At 36.0% G+C, this 27,011-nt stretch overlaps 4 protein-coding genes across 5 annotated transcripts; 2 read left to right on the plus strand and 2 right to left on the minus strand.

Moving 5' to 3' along the window:
• Positions 1 to 740: 740 nt before the first annotated feature.
• Positions 741 to 2,662, minus strand: LOC139197835 (TMV resistance protein N-like). The gene is made up of 3 exons (XM_070825822.1): positions 2,351 to 2,662; positions 2,171 to 2,268; positions 741 to 1,803 (listed from the first exon to the last, which is right to left on the minus strand). The coding sequence occupies exons 1-3, from the start codon at positions 2,660 to 2,662 to the stop codon at positions 741 to 743; spliced, it is 1,473 nt and encodes a 490-aa protein (XP_070681923.1).
• Positions 2,663 to 9,046: 6,384 nt separating this feature from the next.
• On the plus strand, positions 9,047 to 11,301 carry LOC139197473 (receptor-like serine/threonine-protein kinase At4g25390). The gene has a single exon (XM_070824950.1). The coding sequence runs from the start codon at positions 9,210 to 9,212 to the stop codon at positions 11,130 to 11,132; it is 1,923 nt and encodes a 640-aa protein (XP_070681051.1). The 5' UTR covers positions 9,047 to 9,209; the 3' UTR covers positions 11,133 to 11,301.
• Positions 11,302 to 14,249: 2,948 nt separating this feature from the next.
• LOC139197889 (transcription factor bHLH36-like) lies at positions 14,250 to 16,283 on the minus strand. 2 transcript variants are annotated; one of them, XM_070825862.1, is made up of 4 exons: positions 15,834 to 16,283; positions 15,320 to 15,694; positions 15,114 to 15,196; positions 14,250 to 14,547 (listed from the first exon to the last, which is right to left on the minus strand). In XM_070825862.1, exons 1-3 carry the CDS (start codon positions 16,131 to 16,133, stop codon positions 15,122 to 15,124), a joined length of 750 nt encoding a protein of 249 aa, XP_070681963.1. In that variant the 5' UTR covers positions 16,134 to 16,283; the 3' UTR covers positions 14,250 to 14,547; positions 15,114 to 15,121. The 2 variants fall into 2 exon arrangements, with proteins under 2 accessions (XP_070681963.1, XP_070681962.1); XM_070825861.1 differs by having other exon boundaries at positions 14,250 to 14,553.
• A 5,678-nt stretch (positions 16,284 to 21,961) lies between these two features.
• LOC139197890 (transcription factor bHLH118-like) lies at positions 21,962 to 23,352 on the plus strand. Its single transcript, XM_070825863.1, has 3 exons — positions 21,962 to 22,314; positions 22,554 to 22,913; positions 22,987 to 23,352. The coding sequence occupies exons 1-3, from the start codon at positions 22,084 to 22,086 to the stop codon at positions 23,053 to 23,055; spliced, it is 660 nt and encodes a 219-aa protein (XP_070681964.1). The 5' UTR covers positions 21,962 to 22,083; the 3' UTR covers positions 23,056 to 23,352.
• The last annotated feature ends 3,659 nt before the right edge of the window (positions 23,353 to 27,011 follow it).

A 27,011-nucleotide genomic window follows, 5' to 3' on the forward strand; every position in this document is an offset into this window, starting at 1 on the left:
AGCCTGCGTAAAGCGGGAGCCTTATGCACTGGGTACGACCTTTTTTTGGGAAGATTCATATACTATTGATTTTGATAGATTTTGCAGCGCTGAATCTTGACCATCAAATAAATCAAATTGTGATAAATGTACATTGATCATAAACTGATCAAATGAAACTGCATTTGGTTCATCCTTTGGAGCTTCATCCCTTGGAGCCGAAAAAAAAATCAACATTATCACATAAACCCAACTCCTTAATGATCCTCAGCTGCATGCCTTTCCAGTTTCCAGTCCTGCTTCCTCCCCACTTTAATCTTATCCCTTTCCAATCCCTGCTAATCTCTCTCTTCTGACTCTCTCTTTCACTCCTCTTCCTTCACAACCCAATTCCCAATTCTCCACACATGAACCCATGTCGTAGAAGGGTGATTAGAAAATACTTCGAAAAAGCTCAAAAGGGTAAGTGGAAAAAGGGAGAAAGAACAAGAATTGATCGGTGCGTGAAAAAAAAAAAAAAAACTAAATATGTGACTAATTGGGACCCAACGACTCTACTACATATGAGAAATGATGCAACCCAACATCATTTTTATCCATAAATGATGCGACCCTGCAATGAAAATTGAAGAAAAAAAAGAGGTCTTGGATTTTGATCAAAGTTGGACCTTTCTACTAGTGACTAGTGAGTACTACAAAAGAAAGGAGAGGTCTCACTGTATTATGAGTTAACACATGACATGACGAACATTTTCATTGTTTCACAACCTACTGCGCCTCCCCGATTCTTTGGTAGATTCTTGGCGGACGATTTCACAACCCATTTCCTCTAGTAAATCTTGCATCTCCAGTATACCGTCAGATGAGATAGCTACAAGAGCTCTACCAACTAGAACGTCTAATCCAGTATGGGGATGGAAGCCACAACCCTCCATAATCCTTGTTGCGTAGTCTTTTTTCATTTGTTTAAAGAAACAAGCGATATCTAGAAATATTTCCTTCTGCAAACCATCTAGTCCATCAAAGCTTGTTCTAAGAACTTTCTGAATTCCCTTATGCGGGTTTCTCTTGATTTTCTTTAACTCATCTTTCCACACAAGTACACTTTTGTTATCGAGAAAAGCTCCCAAGACTTTTAGTGCTAAAGGCAGACCTTGAGCATACTTTATGAAATGGCTTGACAGATCATTGTATTCTCCCATGGGTTGTTTTGTACTGAAAGCATACTGCTTAAAAAGTTCAAGAGCCTGATCATCTTTTAACAACTCGGGCTCATATATCTCATCAACTCTACTTGGTGATTGTTTATCTCTGGTTGTAATAATGATTCGACTTCTGCCACCAAATGACAGTTTCTTTCCAATTAAGGCTTCAATTTGGGCTGAATTGTCGACATTATCAAGAACAAGTAAAAGTTTTTTCTTACCTAACCTTTCCGACATCACCTGGAAACCATAACTCAAAATGTCCGAACTCCCAACCTTCTTGTTTGTGATACTAGATAGAAGTTCTGCCTGCATATTTACTGGTGCTTCACTTGCATCAACCGCTGGGAAACGTCCCTTGACATTTTCAAGAAAGCAACTACCATCAAATTGATGTTTGATTTTGTCATAAACAGCTCTAGCAATGGTGGTTTTGCCTATACCACCCATACCCCATATTCCGACAAGGCGAACACCATCCACCTGAGGACATAACAGCAAATCCATTTTCTGTAAGTGGGGATCCATTCCAACCAAGCCATTCTTTTCACTTGATGATCTGTTGATCAATTTCTTGAATATACCTTGTACAATGTCCTCAATAAGCTTGGCATCATCCCTATGAAATTTTAAAAGGAGTATAAAAAAGGAGTTAGAGTAAGCCATAATTTCGTACTATTGCTAGTAAGATATGTATTGACAGTTTGACATACTGAACTAAAACTTAATTTAGTTCTTTAAGTCCAGCTAGAATTTACTTTAACCTGCATATAAAGTCTCCATTTTCTGCATATTTGTCAATTTTTATGTTTGTGACTATCTTGTTAATCAGTTTGCTCTTAACTTTTCATAGATGACAAAGATCTAGGCGGGTTACATGTTGTACTAGCATCATAGATATGTATCAACAATAATTTTTCGCTAAACTAAAAGCCTAAAACTAATTAATTAGATTATAAAGAAGTGAGAGTACTAAAACTAGTTACTTGTAATCTCGTGAGTCCCAGCCAGATAAATTGGCTGCTCTAGTTAGAGCGGATTTCCAGCTCCGCAGCTCTTCCATGCCGGTGTTAGAATCCTGTTCCTGTTTAGAAAAACTTTCTGCAAAACTTTCCTGGAGTTTACGAACATGAGTTGGACTAACTTGGTAAAAAAATGGGCACCACAATCTGCTCCTGTGTATCCATGCATTCCAGGATTTGGACAAGTTCTTTCATGCACCATGTGGAAGAAGCGTAGTTTTGAATAAAAACCACAATCGAAAGCCTTGAGCCATTAATAGCTGACAGTAGCTGTGAAAGGTCGTTGCCTTTTCTAAGCTTTTTGGCGTCAATGAAGGTTTTGATTGAGTTCTGAACCAGAGCTTTGTATAGATGGCTGACAAATATCTTGCGAGTGTCCTCGCCTCTAAAATTAAGGAAGACATCATATATCCAATGGCGGGCGGGGCCAGATGAAGAAGAAGAAGGATAAGCCATTAGCAAGCTCAAGATTGATTGCAGCTGGTGAAAGATGATCGGCTAGCCTACTAGTTGCAAAGCAAAGCACAAGTTTGATTCATGTTTCATGTTTCATCCTTGGAAACATCGTGAGCATCTGTCTGTTTTTGGCTCTTTCTCTGTTTTTTCCCCTTTGCTTTGGGGTTTATGAACTACAATAAACGCACACGCACACGCGCACGCACATATATAAAGTATAGAATCTAAGATGAAATGCCTACAATATCCAAATACTAAGAAAACTTCAAAAGTTGGAGACATTTTTTGGGACAAATTACTTACATGTTTTGTTGTGATTTTTGCTCTTTGCATGTTTCCTCTTTGTACACCGTTGATACTGATGCTAATAGGTTAGCCCCGGAACTCAGCCATATCGCCCAAATTTCTGCAACATCGCTGTTTTGGGCAGGTACCGTTGGTCCTTGATTGTTGTCTTGATGTATACCAGTTCTGTCTACGTCAAGGTATCTCAAATACAGCAAGTCCTTGGCAACGTAGGAAGTTTTGAGCACCCGCAGAGAGTGTGCCACTGAAGGGTTGCCAAATTGCAGGTAGTGTCTGGAAGATTGACAAGTCTTTTGTAGTTGTTGAAATCTAAACCGAGCCGTTCGGTTGAAACCGGAAGCTCTCCAGTAGATGTTCTACCCAAATAAACCCCTATTCCATATTTTCCACAATGTTTGGAAACACCTTTACCTTTTTACTACCAGAAAGTGTAATAACTCTAAGGGACTTGAGTTGACAAATGCTGCTAGTAAGGCTTTCAACTGCGTGCAAAACTATATTGTCAAAGTAACATGCCCCGTAAGATTATAAACAGACGAGGGCAATAGGGGCGCCCAAAGGAACTTAAAATTCAAGATGGCGGCTTAAACAAATTGGGTTTCTAAAGATCCTTTTTGGGTGTCAATAAAACACTCATAAGAGTGAAATAAGTTGATAGTTTGTAATGGGGACTCAGCCAAAGCGTGTCAATTCACTTGTTTGGATATATACATGTCTCTGTGATAATGAGTCCGAGTCTAGTCCAAGAAGAACCCATGAGCATTAGGCAGTCCGCGCCGTTCATCGGCATTTGAGGAAAACAATTGCACAAGAGAAACTAGCATAGCCGAAGGTTCCCAAACTTGTAACCCTAAATTTAAATGGATTTCTAATTTTCTGAATAACCTAATAAACCTTGCAACGCACGTCAGAATTATGTAAGAGTCCTTTGAGAAACGATTATTACTGTAAATGAATGGGGTGGACCGTGGAGTGGTTGGAAACTTGGAGGACCTTTCCTTTGTATAAAACTTGTTTACTTTTGGGGTGGGGTGAGACTTTGGGCAATATATATTAATGCAATTGTAATCTGCTCAACGTACGTAAGTCAATTATACAAGCAAAGCTGATGTGACATTAATAAACTTAAAACGAGCCGCGCCAGTGTATTAATTCGTCACAAGGATTATCGTAAGATTGATTTTTCTAGTGTAAATTGAAGTATGGTATATATCGAGATTTTTAGCTGTTAGATAAGTATATATTAAATTAAATTTTTTATGGCAGATGAGAAGATCAAATTTAGGCTAGCAATGAAGGAATTATTTAGTATAGTCGAAAATATTCTATACTTCAAAATTAACAATCATTAGATTTTTTTGTCAAAATTATAAAAACAAAAAGTTAACGATTGAAAACATACTCAAAAGTATCATAAAATTTTCGAGCAAAAACTCTTAACATGATATTGATTCTTTTCACGTGAGATTATCTCATAAATAGTTAACGTTGTACGATAGATGGTTTGAAGGGAGTAATTTTCTAGTGTACTCAAATACAAGTTGTACATTACGTATTATTATATGAATAGTGAAATGTTTTATTTATGTGAGTTACTAATTAACAAGCAAGTGATCCTTTACCGTAGTGATAAAAAAGTATTGAGTTATTACATGTCGGCGTGGGTTCTAACTTTTTCAATAACTAATCTAACATCTAATTTACCAAAATTTACTGTTTGACAAAAAAAGAAGTTATTAATTAACACAAGTGTTTCATTTTTTATACAACATGTTTCAGCTGTACAGAGAAATCTTTCATGCGAGAGGAGAATATGCCCAGCTAGGTTGCCACGTGGAAAGTGATGGTACATGATTTTCTTGGAATTGGATTATCTCGTGAGCAAATGGTTGGGTCCTCATGATTTACTAATATGGACAGTTGGATTTTAATCTAACGGCTACAAATAGGAGATTTTTCTAAAAATTATAATAATTGTAGCCGTTGACTTAAAATTCAACGGCCCTTGTTAGTGGGTCACTTTTTGTACAATAATATGTGATATATCACTCCATGTTTAGAAATCTTTCATGGGAAAGGCAAATATGCCCAGCTAGGTTGCCACGTGGAAAGTGATGGTACATAGTTTTCTTGGATTGGATTCTCTCGTTAGCAAATGGTGGGATCCTCATGATTTACTAACATGATTAGTTGGATTTTTATCCAATGACTACAAACAAGAGATCTTTTTAAAAATTATAATAATTGTAGCAGTTGACTTAAAATTCAACGGCCCTTGTTAGTGGGTCACTTTTTGTACAATAATATGTGATGTATCACTCCATGTTTAGAAATCATTCATGGGAAAGGGGAATATGCCCAGCTAGGTTGCCACGTGGAAAGTTGACGGTACATGGTTTTCTTGGGTTTCATGTAAACTTTTTGTTTTCTGCAGGCAAGCGACAGATCAGTTGTTGTCGATCACCACGTTGTATTTATTTATATTATAATTCGTTTTATTTGGATTTATGCTTACCGGCTTTGTTTGTATTTTCTATATTTGACCAAATAATAGAAAGTGGAAACTCTGTCCAGCCACACGTGGAATCTTATAAATACGTCAATAACGTTTAGGCCTCGTTTGGCATGCCGTATAAGACCACCGGATAGTATTAATAGTACGAAACAGATGTTTGGTGAACTTCGTATTAAATAAGCACCGGATTATTTAATCCGGGCCCACTCATTTTATACTCCTCCCACCCGCTTATTTATCCCAACCAAAACCTCCGTATAATTTAGTCGGGTCATCTCTCTCGCTCACTTCGTCCCCCTCTCTCTCGCAGCACTCTCCTGGCTCACTTCGTCCCCCTCCTTTGTCCCCCCATTGCTCCGCCACTCCTTCCTTCCCCAATAACACCGACCCCCGAACCTCCACATCTCCTCCGCCGCTCCCAGCAACCCAACTCTTTCTTTCTGCAGAATTCTCAGAACTCGAGCTACAAAACGCTAACTTTTCGAATTGGGTTTCTCTAGGAATTGTAGAGAATTATAGGACTGGAGATGTTTTATGAGTTTTTAGCTTAATTGTTCCCTGATTTTGTTGATGGATTTGGGCGATTTGGGGGTGGGACGGAGAGATTTGGGACAACTTTGTGGCTGCTGGGTTCTTCCTGCATTTGACAACTTTGTTTTTTTCTATTCTTTTTCTTTTCCAGTAATCATCAAACTGGGTTTTCGGGGGGGGGGGGGGGGGGTGCAGAGAGATCTGCGACTGAGAGAGAGGGAGGGAGTTTGGGGGGTGCAGAGAGATTTGCGGAAAAAAAAAAGATGACTTCAATTTTTTTTAATTTTATTTTAAATTTGATTTCTCTTATCCGGTATAATACCAAACACAGTATAAATAATACGATCATTAATCCAATACTGCACCAAACGCCCGATTAATTTAGTCAGTACTATCCGATGACTATTTATCTTATCCGACAGAAATAATCAGTACAGTCCGAGCTGCCAAACGAGACCTTAACGTGTTGCGGCTTTTATTTAATTAGAAACATAATTGTGTAAAAACGTAACAAAGTACGAGAAATATTAACATAAAATTCTTAAAACTCCTCTCTCTTTTTCTTTGTAGGTCTCCCTCTCTCTCCATCCTCTAAATTTATACTGCAACATAACTTTTTTATTTTTTTGTTGGATCAACACATAAAGTTTGACACTTGGAAGATGGAAGGAGGAAATTTTTAAGTTAGAATCTTCATTAAAGAAAAATTAAAGTTGGGTTTAAAGATATAACAACTGAGTTTAAATAAAATATTTCAAATAAGAATTGTCAAACCTAGCCAAAGGAATCAAGGACTTGGAAGATGGAATGAGTCCATTGTTTGGTAGTCTCCCACATTGTGTGGGTGTGGATTTTTGACAAAATGGTAGGTTTCGCGTCAATTAGGATAATTTTGACGACTATTCACTATTAATTAAAACTTAAAAGACGGTTCGCAACCAGATTTAGATGTGGCTAATTAGTTAGGTCTTCTACTGTAATTTGAGTAAATGTGATACATATATATATATATATATATATATATAAAAGAAGGATTTTTATCACAAATATTCTCTGAAATTGACTCATCCAATCAAGATGATCTCTGAAATTGAAAATCGATCAATGTAGTCCCTGAAATTGGGTGTGACAACTCATTAAAAATATTTAAATAATAATTAAAAAAAAACTATTAATTATAATTAAAAACAAAAAAAAAAGTGAAAAAGAAGATGAAGATGACTGTTCATCATCTTCTTCCCCTTCTACCCAACGACCCACCATTCTCCTCCCCTTGAAAGGGCATAGTCGCACCCCTTCCCTCAATCCTCATGTTGGCCGGTGATGGTAATTTGAAATGAAACTTTCCCGATATTGCTGGACCCGGAGGTGCAGGCCGATGTTGTTCGCCAGTGGCACCTGCTTTGCTCCCAAGCTAAGCACCAATAAGTCACGTACTAATTATAACTGCTTTTATCATTTTGCATATATACCAAAACAACCCAAATCAAATATTATATTGTATCTATGGCCATCATCTTTTCACGAATTCTCAACCCCCACCCCCTATGCCCTGCACCTCCGGGTCGAGCAACATCGGGGAGGTTTTATTTCGAATTACTGTCACCGGCGAACACGAACGGGGTGTTACGGTGTCGTTTCAAGGGGAGGAGAATGGTGGATCGTTGGGTAGGAGGGGAAGAAGATGATGAACAATCATCTTCTTCTTTTTCTCTTTTTTTTTGTTTTTAATTATATAAAATAGTTTTTTAATTATTATTTAAATACTTTTAATCCACATGACAATATTTTATTATATTGTGGAACCTAATTATATGTCACATCAGCACATAACATAATTTTTAACAGAGTTGTGACGGAATGACTACATTAATTTGCAACACCCAATTTCAGGGATTACATTAATCGATTTTCAATTTTAGGGACCATTTGTGATAAAAACCCATATAAGATTTCGGTAATTTAAATTTGATATTTATAACATACTACTACATTGGTGTGAATTGAATAACTGTGAGAGTCATAGTTTAGAACCTACTAGTTTATTAATATTACACTCGTAAGTTTCAATATATTAGTTTAACACTCAAAATTTTCAGCTCATTGTAGGAAGAAATTATGGTATTTGACTCCTCACCATGTGTCTGTGCAGACCCTAGACACACAACCTTCAAATGGCCCATCACTACCTCATGTAAAGACCTCACCCCCTCACACCACCCTATGGTCCACCACCTACGAGTGCTGCACTCAAGACCTTATTGCTATATGAATTCAATATATTGGTATCACACTAATTTTTTCCTGATAAACAATATGCACTCTTTTTGTTTTTATCACTATGTATTTTGAACTAATAAAGGAACTGTAAATTCTTCCTTAATCTTGTTGATTGGAAATCTTTGAACCTTTTTTCTTTTCCCATGCAGTAGCAGTCGATACGCCCTTATTCTGCGTTATCGTTTGCTTACCAAAGATTCATGATGTATCTGGTAAAATTGCTTTACAAATTTCGATATAGCTGATTTAGTTTACAAATAGCCCCTAATACATGGACTAATATATGATAATTTGGGTCTCCAGCTTAATTAAATATCATATTTTTTCAGTCAACTTCACAATAATATTCAAATTCATAACATATCTGTTTAAATATAAAATATCTGTTAATAAGAAACAAAGAAAACACAAACCCACCCATGGCAAAATATATAAATATATATATATATATATATATATATATATTTCTTTGTCAAATCAATTACATCAACTAATTTAGGTCTGAATTTTTTAAGTATGAAATTATGCATTTTCTTGTAACATTGATGTAACTTTTAATATTTTTCATTATTTTCATAAGAAATTTACTATAATGTTTTTTCCTATATTGAAAAAAAGTTTAAAACCGGTACAAAATGGAAGGTCATATAACTCTAGAAATATATTAAATTACAGGAAGAAGGAAAAGTCAATTAGAAAAAAAAATATTAAATCCTTTTCATAAAAATAATAAATAAATAAATTACATCATCCCGAACCATAAAGGAATACAGAAACGAACAGCTCGACAACTCGAAACACTTTTTTCTTCTTCTTCTCTTTCCTCCTTCAATTCCTCTGACTGTCTCAGTTCGCAGAGATTCACTCTTAAACGAACTCCAAAATCTCAATCTTTATGTCGTTTTAGTCCCCACGATGCGCCAATTCCTTCACTCCCCATCGCCATCGCCCGCAGCTAGTCCTCAGCCTCAACCCCACGTCAGCAGCCGCTTCCCCCACCCTCTCGCCGCCGCCTCCGCCACCACCGCCTTCTCTCTCCTCCTCTTCCTCCTAGTCTGCTTCCGAAAAATCACCCGGAAGCGGACTGCCCCGGAATCCGACTCCAAGCCCCCCCACCGGTACTCCTACTCCGTCCTCCGCCGAGCGACCGACTCGTTCTCTTCGACGCGCCGACTCGGCCAAGGCGGCTCCGGGTCCGTGTTCTTCGGCACAATCCCACACACCCACCAAGACGTTGCCGTCAAGCTCATGGACTCCGGGTCGCTCCAGAGCGAGCGCGAGTTCCAGAACGAGCTCCTTTTAGCTTCCAAGCTCGATTCACCGCTCGTTGTCTCGGTGCTCGGATTCTCCTCCGACCCCAAACGGCGGCGTATGGTGCTGGTTTACGAGTTTATGAGGAACGGGAATTTGCAGGACGCGCTGCTGAAGAGGAAGTGCCCCGAATTGATGGAGTGGAGGAAAAGATTCTCAATTGCCGTTGACGTAGCGAAAGGGCTGAGATATCTTCATGGGTTGGACCCGCCGTTAATCCACGGTGATGTGAAGCCGAGTAATGTGCTGCTGGACGGCGGCTTCGCTGCCAAGGTCGCCGATTTCGGGCTGGCGAGGCTGAAATCGGAGAATCAGGTAGTGATTGAGATTGATGACGCGCCGAAGAAGGAGGAGCTGGAGAGCAATGGCGGGTGCGACTATGGGTCCGTGGTGGAGGAAACTGAGAGTGTGATGACATCTGGGTTTGATGATTTGAACGTGGGTGTTGATCAGTCACCGGAGGATTTAGCGAAGGGTCCTGTTTCGGTTTCACCGGAGACTTCGGTGACACCGCCGTCCCCGGTGTCTCCAGAGGGGAATTTGGAGGAGGGTGGGAAGCAGAGGGTGAATAGGGATTGGTGGTGGAGGCAGGACAGTGGGGTGAAGGACTATGTGATGGAGTGGATTGGGAATGAGATTGGGGCTGATAGGCCGGTTGGAACTACTGCTTCCGGTTCAAGTAGCGAAATGGTTGGGAAATTTGAGAAGAAGAAGAAGAAGAAGAATACGAAGAAGAGGTTGGAATGGTGGGTGTCAATGGACGAGGAAAAGAAGGCGAAGAATTCTAACAAGGAGAGGAAAAGGCCTGCCAGGGAATGGTGGAAGGAAGAGTACTGCGATGAGCTTGCCAAGAAGAAGAAAAAGAAGGATAAGAAGCAATCAAAAGGAATGAGCTTTGATGAGAATGATGACAATCGGTGGGCACACGACGAGGAATTGTATGCGGAGAGTAAGAAGAAGATCAAGAAGAGGAGTAGGAGCAAGAGTTGGGGGAGTGTGAGTAGTATTGATTGGTGGTTGGACGGAATGCGGCATAATGCTAGCCATGATTCCGGGGAAATTCCAATGAGTGGCGCCATGAGTAGTACTCCGAGCATGAGAGGCACAGTTTGTTATGTTGCCCCTGAATATGGCGACGGTGGTGATCCGTCTGAGACGTGGGATGTTTATAGTTTTGGAATTTTTTTATTGGTTCTTATCGCCGGAAGGCGCCCACTTGAGGTCACAAATTCGCCTCTGTCCGAGTTCCAAAGGGCAAATCTGTTATCGTGGGCGCGCCATCTTGCCCGTGCGGGGAAGCTTGTTGATCTTGTTGATAAGTCCATTCAGTTCTTGGATCAAGAACAAGCGATCCTTTGCATTACCGTGGCATTGGTTTGCTTGCAGAAAGTGCCTTCTCGCCGCCCTTCAATGAAGGAGGTTGTGGGGATGCTGACTGGTGAGTTGGAACCACCCAAATTACCGCGTGAATTATCCATTTCGGCTAAGTCACGCTTCCCATTTAAGTCTCATACAAATGTTCGGTGAGTTTCTAATGTATGATTTTGTGTTTCTATCATTAACATTAGCTGGTATACTGCCATAGATCATTGCTTCATCATTTTTTGTGGATGATTTATGTACTGCAAGAAAGGAAAAGGAACAGTTTTTACTTGTATTAACTTATGATTTTATCAATGAATTTGAATTATTGGAATTTCTTTCATTTGCTCATCATTTACTGCTATGGCCTACAAATCAAAATGTTTTTTATTTCATATGTAATCATAATTTGGTGTAAAGATAGAAACATCGTCATTTTGTCACATTCCTCTTGCACTGACTTAGGAATTCTGAGTTTACTTTTTCCGGCCCGTGCTTTTAGCAATGAGGCCAGCCCTACTCATTTGAATCAGTTTCCTCGAAATTGAACTACTAGGAGTTTACTTTTTTGGAGGATGGAAACACTGTCACTTTGTCACATTCCTCTTGCACTGACTTAGGAATCCGAGCTTACTTTTTCGGAGGCGCACCGTGCTCTTAGCAATGAGGCCAGCCCTACTCATTTGAATCAGTTTCTTAGAAAACTGTTGCTTGATGAAATTTCTTTAGTTGACCCCTCCCCCATTAAAAAAAAGGAAAGTAAAAAAAAAGAAAGCAACTTACTTTTTATCATCATTTGAAATTTTGGCAAGGGTACTTGTGATTCCTGTCTCCAGCTTTCTGTAGGTTGACCATGCCTTTTACGAACATTCCATTTTTCACCTTGGTACTTGGCAATGATAGGGAGGGAAAATTTTTGGATAAACCAGGGTATTGGAAAAAGGGCGACACAAATTTTATGATGCCATAATGTAGTTTTGCTCTGTTCCTAAGATGATTGCGATAGGTATTTTTGCGCGCAGCTCCATCAGTTGTGCAGATAAAGATTTCTAACTTAAACCATAAATCTGAAGTTTGCTGTCTCTGTGTTTCGAGACCATGTTCTTTTCATTTAATTACCAATGTGTTCTTGTCGATGATATTCCTTTAGCTCGACTGTCTGGGTTAAAACCTTGAATGTGATATTTTAACGTGTAAAGACTTTTCGGTGAAATTCCTTCGTCTACAACCAATTTATTCCAGGTTGAGTTTTGTTACAAGCAGAAGAGATTATTATAGCTTGTGACTCGCTTGTGCCATGCTGGTATATTTTTATGTTCTCTTGTACATGTTACCGGCTTTGTCGCACATGATACTTGCAGTTGTAGACAACTCCTTGCAGAAACAGTTCAGTAATCTTCCCATGGCCCTTGTACAGATCCTTGATAAGGCCATGGCCATCTCTTTGGAGAGGGTTAAAGGTTCAAAAGTCAAAAAATGACCTGATTTGTCTAAAAACTTATCTTCCAACTGATGGATGGGCTATAATTATGTGGAGTCCACCAGATTATTATTTGGTCAAAGGGCATCAGGCTGGCTAAATGTAGCCCTCCTCTTAGCCCTTTTTAGGTGCTTAACTCATCAGTTACAATAATTTATTCAATTTAACAATTATATTTGAAAACATCTAAATGTAGTTTAATTAAATTAACCAATAAATAAGTATAAACTTAAAACTAATAAGTTATTGAGTGAGATATGTTTAGCCCCCTTCGGTTGAAAATAGTATATGAGTATGGTCTGACATTGTTTATTTAAAAATAATTTTTTACAAGGTTATAATTCTGGACGGGGTTATATCTAGCCCTTTCAGTTGGAGATGGCCTAATATTTCACATGCTACAGCCTTGGAAGAAACATTGATGCTAACAGTTTTAGGAGACCGTTAATTAACTTAATTTTGTGCTGCTCGATAAGGAATTGTTCTCGCGTTTCATCTCTATTTTATATGCAGATTAGTTTCTGTCACTACGGAACAGACTGGTGTTCTAATGCTCCGTTTTGTAATTTTTTTTTTTTTCCGAGTGATCCCGATTTTTTGGTGACTTCTGATGTGTGGTGAAATATGTGGGAAGGGGTTCTGAGTCGAGCAGATTTGGAGAGTTCTCGTTGTCTTTCAACCATGACGAGATTTCGGAGTAGGCTTTCTCGAATGTATCATATATCGACTGATCTGAGGTGCTTTGAGAAGCTAAAATAACAGTGGAGCTGCGCGGTGGCATTCAATGTTAGCCAAGGAAGCTCTCTGAGAGGCTTTGGGGAGGACTTGCTGATGATTCGCCTCGAACGACCGATGTGTATGCTGGAAGCAATGAACTTTTCTAGCATTGCAACTCTTTCGGCTGATGACTGAATGGAAGCCCATTGAATGGATTGGGCCCGAAGTTGGCAATTCAAATAGGGGCTAATGGGCCCATTGCATGTTTGATTTTGTAGATGGTGATGATGGGTCCTTCATACTTGTAAACAGCATGTCCCTTAACATACCTTAACTTATAGAGACTGAGTTAGGGATTTTTTTTTTTTTTTGTTTGGTTGAACAAACGATATTATCTACACTAAATGGGAAGGAGGTGGGTTTAGCCTTACATTGAGCTAACAATAATGTGATTCAAATTCGCCTTTAGAGAGAATCGAGCCTAAAACTTCTCACTTACGAGTGAAGAGGAATACCACTAGACCATAATATTCGACTCGAACCTAAGACCTATCACTTACAATTCATTACTTAGTCGACTCGATAATTCTTTGATTTGTTTAATCAAAATATTATTAAAAATTTAGACAATCAAGTGGCGTTCTAGGATTCATACAACCAAGCGCAGTGGCGTTCTAAGTTTCATACTGTGCACAATGGTATTCTAGCATTCATACCTAATGGAAGACTTGACGTAAAATTGAGTGCAGTGACGTTTTAGGTTTTATACAGTTGATCCCACATGGTGGATAAGGATTGGTGGTTGTTGTATTATTAAAAATTCATGAATAATGCTAGGTAAACCAAATTTTTAAACCAAATTTTCAAACCACATGATGTGTCACCAATAGAAAATAAGTACATTAATCAATACTTAAGTAATAATTCAATCATCAGCAAACGCATCGTGTAGGTTACAAAATTTGGTCTCCCTAACATTACCCAAAATTTATACAATCAAGTGTACTGGAGGAGAAAATTTGTGTGCACAAATTACTTTCAACATGTAAATATTACATAAAAATAGCTCTGTGATATATTATGAATTGAAAGTTAAGATCAGCATGTTTGGAATTTATATTCGGTTGAAACAAAAATGGCATACAATGATCATTACTTTGAGATAATCTTAGAGACATGTCCAGCATCCATATGCAAAACTGGCTACGACCTTGCATATATACATACAGATGAGACTGTGCGAAAGACGTGCGATAATCTTAGATATGTCAAATGGAGAATATTTGAGCACGCAAAACATAGTTAAACTCAAAATTACATATACATACATATACACGCTCAAAGTGAAGTTCTTCTACAATGACCTTTGCATCCCCTCCATACCTTTATCTTGTAAAAAAAAGTTCAAAAAGCTTCATCAATCACATAGGTTTTGTTTGCCTTCCATATTCTTGTAGAGATAATTGAAACAATATCGGTAAGTACTTAAACCAAATAACACAAGGTTACCTGTAAGAATTTACGTTTGCATCATCACCGAATCTCAAAAGAGAAAATTAGAGCATTTTCCCTAAGCTTTGACCCAATTGAAATTTTGAGCTAAAACACCGTAAATTTTAGTCCCTAAATTTTGTCTCAATGTGGAGCAATGGTCATTTTTTGTAACACCAGTATAACTTATGTTCAAAATAAAAGGGTTTTAGAGGGGGTGAGGGGTAAATATAAGGAATGGAAGTTCTAATAATGGTCCAAAATGATCATTGCTCCGCATTGTGACAAGTTTAAAGAACCAATGCTTACGGAATTTTAGTTTGAGAACCGAATCTCCAATTGGGTCAAGTCTAGGGACTAATGCTCCAATTTTCATCTTTCTCGGGAACAAAAATAAGATTGGAGCACCATACTGAGGAGTCCAAGGCCAAAATGAAGGAACACAAGTTTTAAGTTACCTGGATATTCATCTAGATGGTGGAAGCACTTCGGCTAGTTTCTGTTCCAGCGCAGAAAGATCGATACTCTCCAGATCATTCACCTAAGATGTATACAGTAAGAAGGATTGTAGTAATTTTAACGAACACGGCAATTTCAAACATTCTTATACACAAAACCCCAAACAATATATTGACCAATAAATTAGGAGAACTTGATAAAGTACCTCGGACTGGATCGTATGAAGGAGTCTGTCATCTACTTTGGAGGAAACACAGCTCACAACACAAAGCCCTTGTTCAAGAAGCACTTCCAAAACCCTAGAAATAGAGAAGGGTAACCCTTCCTCTCCAGATCTGAAGCCGATGGTAGTACCGATCACGATTTGCACCCCACCGGAACATGGGTCGACTTTGAAACAGCTCAGCAATCCCCTATAGGAACTTTCACCACCATGGTCATCAGAACTAGTACTAGAGCTACTTAGATTGGAAACCTTCTTCAGTTCAGCTCTCTTGGAGTCTAACCTCCTGATTCTGTTCTGGATGTGCTTTATATAATTCACAGCCTCGTTCGTGTGGTCAGATATCGAACGCTTTCCCTGCTTTCGAAAAGAATATATGTAAGTAACCCTAGTCATCGTTCTTGCAGCTAGCCACATGTTTTTTGTGTCTCTGTGTGCGTGTGTGTGTGTGTGTGTGAGAGTGAGAGAGAGAGAGAGAGAGAGAGAGAGAGTACACCTTGATAAATTCAGGAGGAAGTAGGGATCTAAGTGAAGCATGTAGGGTACCCATTTCTTTCCGTCTTTGCCTTTCATTTTCCCTATGCATCAACGTTTTGTTCTTCTTGTTATGATCATTAGAATTGTGATCATCATCCATCATATAGTCCAAAGTAACCCCTAATTTCTCAAGCCGGCCTTTTCCCCTGTCGCCATACCCACGAACTCTATGATCTTCTGAAATTGTGTGATCTTGGTGATGATGAGGATTAGATGAAATCTGGAAGACCAGCTTCTTGCTTTGGTGTAAAGGAAACATCACCAAAAATTCAGATACATTGAACAGTCTTTTTTCTATGAATTTTGCAATGGAGGATTAAAGAACTAGATATGATCAATCTTTGATGGGCCTAACTAAGATGCCAAAGATTCCTTTCTTTCTAGTTTGACACTCACTCTTCAGATACAAGATGACTGAGTACAGGTGAGAAAGAAGAAGTGACCTCACCGGCCCCTTTAAAAATTTTAAATTATGCTCGTTGGCACTGTTCTTATGCACAAAAGTAAATTGCATTCACATTTGGTGGATGTCATACCAAAATCACACATAAAATTTTAAATTATGCTCGTTGGCACTGTTCTTATGCACAAAAGTAAATTGCATTCACATTTGGTGGATGTCATACCAAAATCACACATATTATAAAGGGATACTTTGGATGCGGTCCTTAACTATCAATGTTTTTTTACTGAAACTTTGATGGTTTTTAACTTTTGATCGAAGTCCTTGACATTAATGTAATAATGTATTTTTATGTAGGTTATTATATTTTTAAATTAAAAATAAAATTTGTAGTTATTTATACTAATAAGATTTTAAATGAAACCCATATTTTATGGGATTAAAAATATTAAACATGAATTATACTTTCCAATATATTGTTTGTGTGTGTGTGTGTGTACATATATACATGGGTACGTTCATCAAAACTAACTAAAAAATTATTGTACCAAAGCATGGGTACATTTTTCAAAAGCACATAAAAAAAAAGGCCTTAATAATATTATTAAATTTCTTCTATTAAACTTGACATGGATACATTCTCAAATCAACGAAATAGAATGTATCTATATAAGGTTTAAAAATGGATTAGAGAAAAGATTGAATGAAATTTATATAAAAAAATGAGTACATTTTAAATTAAAAAAGGGTACATTTTTAACAAAATGGTATATTTAAGAATGGATACATATAAGATTAAAAAATTGAATTTTTTTATAAAAAATTAATGGGTACAATCTTATTCTAATTTATTTATTTTATTTGGGAAATGTTTGAATTGAAAATTAATTAGGAGTTTAATAAGGGTGTGAATATTAAAACTCTAAATCATTTTCTTTTTTTATAAAAATTATGTAACTTACTTGTAATTCATTAATATATTAATCCTAGGAACTTTGATCAAAATCTAAAAACTAATAAGGTCTTAATCAATGAACATTAGAAACTAGGGATCGGAAACTAATTTTTCCTATTATAAAAATGTGTTACTTGATGAGTGATCATTATATCTTAGTTATTAATATTATTATTTTTAATTAGAAGAATTTTAATTGATCCATTCTTTTTGGAAGATAAGTAATTAAGTATGTAATACAATGTATACTTTATTAATTAAGTAATTAAGTACGTAATTTAATTATTAAATGAGGATAATATTGTACATGCATGCACTTGAACAGTACTTGGGGAAAGGTAGCAAATAATACAGCATAACGTCCAACAGTATCAAGAAGAAGATCTCCTTGGGCTCTACTTTATGAGTTGGCCGAAGGAGTTGTTGATACCGTGCATTTTGAAACAAAATTATTTTTATTGATGGTCCAAGAAACAGCTAAGCCGCTTCCCTAATTCTTTTTCCTGACAAAATCAAGCATCAAATCTACTATAATATGTATTTTTAGTGGTTATAATTGCGAGCTATAGATACTTATGTTATGTGAGGGAATAATCGTTATGAACCACTTAGGTTGCGATTACTGCTAATCAATTATTATTAATTTGTCCTTAGCAAGTACATTGTACAAGAAATTGTACACGAAAATCTTTACTAACCTTATCAGGAGGCAGACAGGCAAAGGTTTAAATAATTTTGCTTCGAGCTCACTAGGACTAAATACTTTTTAGGTTTGAAAGCTGCGTATACAAGGATAGTTCATAGAGAGAACTAATTAAAAGAACAAAACTTCGGAAGTTCATTGTCATTAATTTATTGGTTTCTAAACAATGACTACTATTTGGTTATGGGCAACACATACATAATTGGGTCAGCTAAGTGCCTAATAGGCTACAAATGATTACAGCTTAGTCATAGGCAACATGCCATGATTAATGGTCAATTAAGCAGGCTGGGTTTTCTCCATGTCTCCACCATGGGTAATCAAATGATCAAAATTTTAGAAAAAAATTTGCATAGTTCTCACTACGTCATATGATATTGTCTATTCACTTAATTAAAACAAGTGAACTTGTTTATTAATTTACTATATGGAATATCAATAATCCCTATATATTATAATACCTGAGTTACTAATACTTAGTAATGGTGTGATTTTCGCTCTCAAACGTTTCTATAAAAGGGAGAAATTTTTCATTGTGCTTGAGTATAGGTGGTACACCACGTGTCATTATACAAGTAAAAAAAAATTCATTTTTTAAGTTATTAATTTTTTCCGACAAGTTGATGGGATGAGAATGAGGATCATCTTCGGATTCTCTTTGGGATGGGAATAAGACGGTACTGTTTGCTTTAAGTTTATCATCAAATCATAGTTACCTTACCAAACTATGGATTATCCAATAAATAAAGAGTAGTGTTATCACACACTAATTTTTAATTTTCATATTTCTCTTCATTTTTAGTTGTTGTATCGACTAAATTGAAAATAATCAATAATAAAAAATTAATAAGTCGATGTAAAAGATACAAAGAATTGTGTGAATAACACTATACTAAACAAAACATGTCTTTTTTTTTATATACATCATGCGTTACCATCTAGGGCCAAGGTAATGCTTGGACATATCACATCTGCATTGCTTTTTGTAGAAAATAAAAATATAAACAGAGAGAGAGAGAGAGAGAGAGAGAGAGAGAGAGAGAGAGTGATAGACTTTATGAACTTACAAATATTGAGATGGAAAATGCTTAGTCACGTGACCTAGTACGTACTATATATCCCTACCAAAGTAAGCTTTAGTGTCCCGTATTGCAAGACCTAATCCCTCAACTTGAAATGGGTCTAGATCATGATGTCCTCAATATAAATTCAATCCGATGTCCCACGTTCATATGGTTTCGATTACTTGGAAAATTCCCCGGTATGGTCACAATTGGGCACCATGTTGTGAGCAAATTAAAAGCAAATCGTTAGCTACTATCAAGCAAATATTGTCATTTAAAATGTCCGTGAAATACTCAGTATTACGGTGTAGTATTATTCATCTTCACTTGTAAATGAGAGATCTTAAATTCGAATATCATAGATGGCGAATTCGATACCAAATTAGATTGTCCATAGTGTGGCTTAGCCGAACTTCTCCTCCCCTTAGTGTAAAGTATATTGTTGTACTAAAAAAAAATGTCCATGAAATGCTGTATATTATTTAATATGTATTATTTATTGTGGATATGAACAAATGTAGATATTAGAGCATTCCAAATGGTAGATGCAAAATGTCTTGAAAGTAACATTATATATATTTTTTTGTTGCCGGAAAACTCTCTAATGAAGGAGATGTAAATTATTCATCTTTATCGGCAGATGTAAATAAAAATTATATTTACACTTTTTTCCACCATTAGGAGGTGGATTCGCTAATCAAAGAGAAAAATAAATGAGATTAAATATACATTTTTCTCATTGGAGTTGAACTTATATATTAAGCATCTCCAAAGTGAGATATAAATGTGATTATTTTTCATCTCAAATTTGTAAATCTTCATTGAAGACAATGTTACATATAAAAAAACAGTTGAGATTTCCGTTACAAATACATATCAATCATCATAATTGAGGCGCTACCCTTCTTACACTATTTTTAAGAAGGAAAAATTAGGTTCCAATCGTTGGTTACCAATGCTGGATGAATTAATCTTATTGATTTTTAGTTTTTGATCAAAATCTCTAGACTTTGTTCACATCATTTTTTTTTACTACTAATGTATTTCCATGTCTGGTATTTTGTTTTTTAACTTCAAAATTTTAATTTCATGTTCAAATAAAAAACTAATTTATTTTCAAATTTATTCGTTGAAAAAGAATTGGTATTCAAAGCTAGGTAGTAGGTATTCATGTCTCTCTCTCTCCCTCCCTCTCTCTCTTGTTTCTCTCCCTACACAAACAACATACATTCATGGTATTGTGTAATGCGTATAATAGTTTTTCGCTTGTAGCTTATGTACCCATAAGCCTTTTCAGAATCTGCCCATATTAAATTGTGGAATTAATTTTAAATTTCATAAATTGTTAGATTTAATTGTTTTAAATGATATAAAAAAAAGTTTGAAATGTATGGTGTATTAAGAGTTGGGGACTTAAGTAAAAGAAATTAGAACATGGAAGATTTTAGTCTAAAGTTTGAATTGATTAGGAACCGCTTTCAAAGTGTCCATTTTAAGAATCAGATAATCACTTCTAATTAATCTTTAACCTTAATCTATCTGCACTTTCTTTCACTGATCGGCAACTGCCTAGCTACTTAGCAGTTGTTGGTTAGGATAATAGTCTTGATTTATTTATACTCTCACATTTGTATGTGTTGCAGCTGCAATATATACTAGTATATTATGACTGATGATCATCAACGCTTGCTCTCTTCTCTGTGTTTGCACTTGTTAGCTAGGCTGACTATAATAAACATTTTTTTTAGTACATCAATATTTTTACATTAAGAGGAAGGGATGTTCAGCTAAGCCACACAATAGGCAGCCTAATTTGGTATCGAATTCGCCATCTACGAGATTTGAACTTAAGACCTCTCACTTCCAAGTGAAGAGGAATACCACCATACCGTATTACTGAGTGACAATTATAATAAGCATATTATTATTATTAAACTTAAACAGATTTTTATTGCAGACTTGTACCTTATTAGGTCAAATCGGGTAGAAAAGGCAAAAAAGAAAATGAAGGAAAACTATCAAAAGTCTAGTTGGTAGAAATATAAATATAATATGTAAAACCCACGAGTCCCATGATCCAAATATTATAATTGATTTCGTGTAACTTGTAACCCTTACCAACTATCAACCAAATAATTAACAGTCAAGGTCAACTTGGGCATGTATAATACCTAACTAACAAAATAAAACTACTTCAATCCTGCCGTTTAATTAGACGTTTTCATACTAGCGAATCATCGTACGTAGCTTGAGCCTTGAGGCAATGACAATATCATCATGCAAGTGATCCATTACATGGGCCTTATAAATTGGTTTTCAAGTTTCAATGCCTTAACAATGTAGATTTTAGGTCATGTGCTCTCACGCTTTGGAAACATCTATAAGGAAACAACTTTTTTTTTTCTACTTAAACAACAAATTCAACAGCATTGTCATCATAAGAAGGACAATTGAAGTGAATCTAAGGTAAGTTTAATCATCTTCGGTTGGGTATTAACTTTCGCTCATTTTGTCCGAATTTTCTATGATGCTCTAAAAGCATCTTATATTCCAAAAATTTTACTACTAAACTATAAAATACTAAGATCTAATTGCCAAAAATCCTAAACTATAAAATACTTTTGTGCACAGTAGAATTTTCGCATTTTGTAAAGCAAAGAAGAATTTTGATTAGGTTAAATAAATAAATAAAGTAAAAGAAACAAACTGGAGGGGGCATAGTGGAGAAAAGTTGTGGGTGGCTGGGTTGCAACTTGCAATGTTAATTTCAACACAATTACAGTGCCCAACAAGCGACTTTTTAAAATAGAGAGGCCATTAGCGAGGGCTGGGAAGAGAATTTTTGGGTGAATTTTTTATTCGAAGATCTAAAACCCTAAGTAACAGATAAACTACTTTGCCTTCTTTACCACTCTCAGAAAAGAAAAAAAAAAGGAAAAAAAAAAAAAAAACTTGAAGAGCGTTTTGAGTATTCTAATATACAATGTTTTCTTCACAGCAAAGAAATATGAGAGTTGGTCTTCCGTGTTTCATCTATTTATTCCTTCGACCAAAATAGAATCTCAGAAGATCTGATCTTGTCACATGTACGCTGCTTCAATGGATGTCGGTATGTTCAATAACCTTAATACAGGAGGCCAGCGGAGAAAATCATCATTAGCGCCGACTTCGGATGGTGCGAAAAATCAAGATAAGCCAAATGATGATGATGAGAAAAAGAAGATGATGCATAGAGAAATTGAAAAGAAAAGAAGGCAAGAAATGGCCAACCTTTATGGATCACTTAGATCCGTACTTCCTCTTGAATTTATCAAGGTAAAGATCGAACCTTAAACGTTTCTTTTACTTGATTTCTCCCTACTTAGCATATTTTCCTTGTGATTAAACTACCCTAGGCACCAAAAATTATTTCTTGCTTATTATACGGCCGGTTTTTAGGGAAAAAGATCGGTAATTGTGCATTGCTTTGTAAATTTGTTTCTTGGGTTTTCATCAATTTTGTCAAAGTTTAGGGCTTTATCCTCGACCATAATCGTGTTGTTGGAATATGTTAGGGAAAGCGTTCGTTAGCGGATCATATGAACGAGGCAGTGAATTATATAAAACACCTGCAAAAGAGGATCAAAATATTTGGTGCCAAGAGAGATGAGCTAAAGATGGGGTCCTCGTCCAATTTGAGTGCTAGGAATCTTGACCATGGGAGCATTGGTAGCTTATCAACTTCAACAAGTACCCTAGTTGCAGTCCACCCTTGCTTGGCCGGCGTTGAGATTGTAGTCAGTACCGACGGATCTGCAAAGCAGTTTTTTCTCCTATCAAGAATGCTGAAAATACTGCTTGGACAAGGACTCAGTGTAATCAGCTGTGCTACTGCCCAAGTTAACAAAAGGCTTGTCTACACCATCCAATCTGAGGTAGTACATCAGCTTAACTAGTTATCTGATCAATTCAAGATTACTTCATTCTTCTTTATGTGTAATTTCACAGGTTAGCGATCCAACATGCATAGACTTTTCTGGGTTGCAGCAGATTCTGACTGAAGCCTGTTATCATTAACTACATTTTTCAAGTAACAACAAATATGTGTAGTTAATTAGCTGCGTTTTCTACCTGGACATTTCCATATGGTTCGAAGAGTGTCTATTAGTTTGTAGGTTTCTTCATGGGAGAGACTCGTAATGAAACTGATTAACTGAATTTTGCTTTGTTTAATTTATGTCTCATACTTCACCTTACGTACTGTAATTATGGGTCATAAAATCTGTGAGCTTTTGGAAGTTAGGATCATGTGTTATATTGAAAGCCATATTTTGGATTAAAAATTTATATCAATTGGGTGCTGTTGATGCTGAATCTGTTTCAAGGATAGTTTCTTCTACGCAAATTGTTTTCTCAAGTTGTACTAACGATGTTGAAGGTAGCATTTGTAATAGTTGTATACAACCATGTGCATATCTCTCCTCGCATCACGTAAGGGGCAAAAAAATTGCTCATGAGTGTTAATTATAGTACTCATGGTTTAGTCAGAGATTAATGTATAATTCCTTACAAATAAAATGTTGCTTTGGAAAGTTACATTCAGACCAATTGAAGAGACTTCTGAAGTGATATGAAGTTGTGAATCTTACAAATTGATTATGCATGGAGTATTACTATTTTTCGAGTGGGAAATAGTTATTTGGGTATATTGAATAGATCATTTTGCTAATAAGTGTGTGATGTTTTTACCATAGGTTTTTATATAGTTGTGGAATGATTAAAAGTCTCAGATGTTATTAGTATTAAAAAAAAAAAGTCTCAAATGTTTTTCTAACAAATTGACACAATTAAACACTTAAAATTGATCGGTGGGATTAAATCATCAATTTATACACGTGTTTCAGTTTAACAGTATAACTTCATGATATAGACACATGGGCTACTTAGATTTAAAATTATTAATAATTTTTGGTTCAATGGGATAACAACAAAAGATATTAGACAATCTATAATCTGCATGTCTCATAGTACTGTTTTGCCTTTAATTTGTCCTCACTAATAGAAGAAGGATAATTGAAGCATCAAATGAAGAGCTAAGCCAAGAACAATTCATATACACCACTAATCCTGATTTCCAGATGGAATGGATTTATTTTTGTCTTATGTTTTACTAGCAGACAGGACCCAAAATCTTTGAGTTCTCAACATGTCACAAAGCTGAAAAATGGCTACTTAAACAACAAGTCAACAGACCAATCCCAGTAACAAATTATAAAGATCCACCCTAACTTCACTATTAATCTCAACATTAATTTGCTAACTTGATCAAATGAATCTCCCGAACAAACAAGAAAGCAATTTAATTTTGACAAAAGAATATTTTTAGCTTATTCACTAGAAGGAATAAGCTCTTTATCGCAAACTAGCTACAATTATCTGTTTTGATTCGATATCTTGTATGCCTGGTGTAATAGCAGGCAATAAAAAATAAGCTTATTTGTAGCTACGCCTACTTTGCTCCTTGTAATCCAAAAGTCATCACTTTACTCATTGAAACCCAAAATTTGCTTCATTTTGCCCCCTTGGAACTCTATTTTGATTCTTGTTTGCCCCCTAAAACTTGAAAGTCGTCTCTATAAAACTCAAAATGCGCTCCATATTGCCATAGTTCTGTTAGCTAGTGTTTTGTATGGTTTGATTTGGGTGAGCCAAGCTAATCAATTTCTTTTTTATTTTTGTCATCTCTTTAATTTCTTTTAAACTTAATATTCTTTTATTGTTGAATGTTGACACATACTGGAGATTTATACTCAAATTTATTGCACATGTGGCATAATCTTATTGGGTGTTGGGTCTCATATATGTTTTAAGAGACGACTTATAAGTTTTAGAGAGAAGAGAGAGTCCACAAGTCAAAGTTGAACGAATTTTGAGTTTCAAGGAGTAAAATGATGACTTTTAAGTTACAAAAGGCAAAGTGAGATTAAAATGGAGTTCTAATAGGTGTAACTAGAAATAAATGTCATATTAGAATTTCATATAATCCATTTTTACGCAAGTTTTTTCTTTTCAAAATGTTGCATGACATTTTATGAAATAAAAATGTATTAGATATGCATGACAACCGACTGTGACATTCGTCATGTAGATACAATTATAAATGTATAGCAACGTTGTAAATTTTGTTAACATAAGAGATAGAAGTAAATTAGACTATTCCTGGGCGTCGAGCTCCACCGCTGCCCATAAATAATCTTTTTCAGAGAGGAAAGCTACAAACCATACAGCGAAGCTAATCTTGGGTCTTATCCACATTGCTTTCATTTAGGATTTGGCTAACAACTTTATGCATATATATTGCTTTAGAAGTAATTTTAAAGCAAAGTTTAGTTCAACTTATAAGGACTGGCCAAAAATAAAAGAGGAATATAGTATTTATCATATCTTTGCCTTGATACTGTAGCCATTGCGGCTCTACATATCCTCGATTTAATATTGCCTAATAATATCCGTATCTTGGTTATAATATGACAACCATCCTTATAGGAACACGTGCTAAAATTTTCAACAACAATTAATTAACAAATTAACGGTGGCTCAACAAGTTTAAATTAATGCAATTTTATAGTAATTTACTAGTGAGTACGTAGTGTGCACCTTCATGTATGTATTGTGCATTGTTGCCAACTCTTGGACAGAGTGATAATTCAATTCAAAATGTACTCCTAGTATGATTCAGGAAATAGAGGATTAAGATATGTATATTATGTGTACACACACACACTAGGGCCCTGGCCCTTGAACGCATCTTTATTGTTTAGTTAACCCTAGCTTGATGACCTGATGAATAATTGCAGACTTAGTCGCCGGTGTGCTCGGCATGCATTAGGGGCTGTCGTAGGTCATGTTGCAGAGTTGTGCTGCCCTGGTAGATCAACCTTTGTTGCTTAGTAAAAGGTTACTGATCAGAAATACATCAACACAAGCCCTAATGGAACTAAACATGGCGACAGCAAATAAGAATTGACGAAGACTTTAGGCTTTATCTTATTGTTGCCAATTGCCATCGGTAAAAACTGAAGAGGACTTGACCTTTCTTTTTGGCTTTTTGCGTGCAAACAAATAACAGTTTTTTTGTTTGGAGTTGTTTTCGATAGGGTACTTCTCAATATACTTGGGTACTTTAAAGTCGCACAAAATCTCAACGTGAAATTTCTAAGCAAAAGGGTTTTTTTGAGTGGAATTTCATCTTACAGAAACATTTTCAGACGGTCCTTAAGATCCTTGGGTTAGTTTTTATTTCTTATGAGACCTTAAATTTCGGTTTAATAGGCTTTTGTTATAACTACTATTTGGTAATATTAAAAATTGATGTTATACGTTATTGAGGTTTTTTAAAGAGAAAGATTAATTTGAACTCAAGACGCTTTGAAACCACAAGTAATCCACCACTTAATTACAATGTAATTTTTGTCTTTAAACACTTTAGAGTTTTTTCAAAATAAATTGACACTTAAAGCGCGTTTGGTATGTTGAAAGGAATTGATGAGAAATCATTTCCTATGTCTTTCCCTGAGGGAAGGGAAACGCAAAGTTTCTTTCCTATGTTTGGTAAAGATGGGAAACTAAGTAGGAAATACCAAATTTTTATATATGATAGTCATTTTCGAATTGGATCATCTTCGGATCCTCTTCCTAGGGATCATAGGAATCAACGCACACAAACCATTGATCAAAAATCGTGCGGCCACAATTTTTTTATACAAAACGAGACTGCTTTATTTTTTAAAATATAAAAAGCATTTAATTGGGACTGCACGATTTTTTATCAACGGTCTGTGTGCGTTGATCTTTAGGATCCCCAAGGAAGGGATCCGGTGAGGATCCAAATCCGTCATTTTCATAATCTATGAGGACATATTTGTCATAAAATTTATTCATATTTTAATGGAAAGCACATGACAGGAACGAAACAACGTATATGATACCTTTGAAGACTAAAAGGCAAGGCTCTTGTGTCTTTACAGTATTTA

The sequence above is a fragment of the Malus domestica genome, chromosome 07, assembly GCF_042453785.1.
Source record: "Malus domestica chromosome 07, GDT2T_hap1".
Taxonomy (NCBI): Eukaryota; Viridiplantae; Streptophyta; class Magnoliopsida; order Rosales; family Rosaceae; genus Malus; species Malus domestica.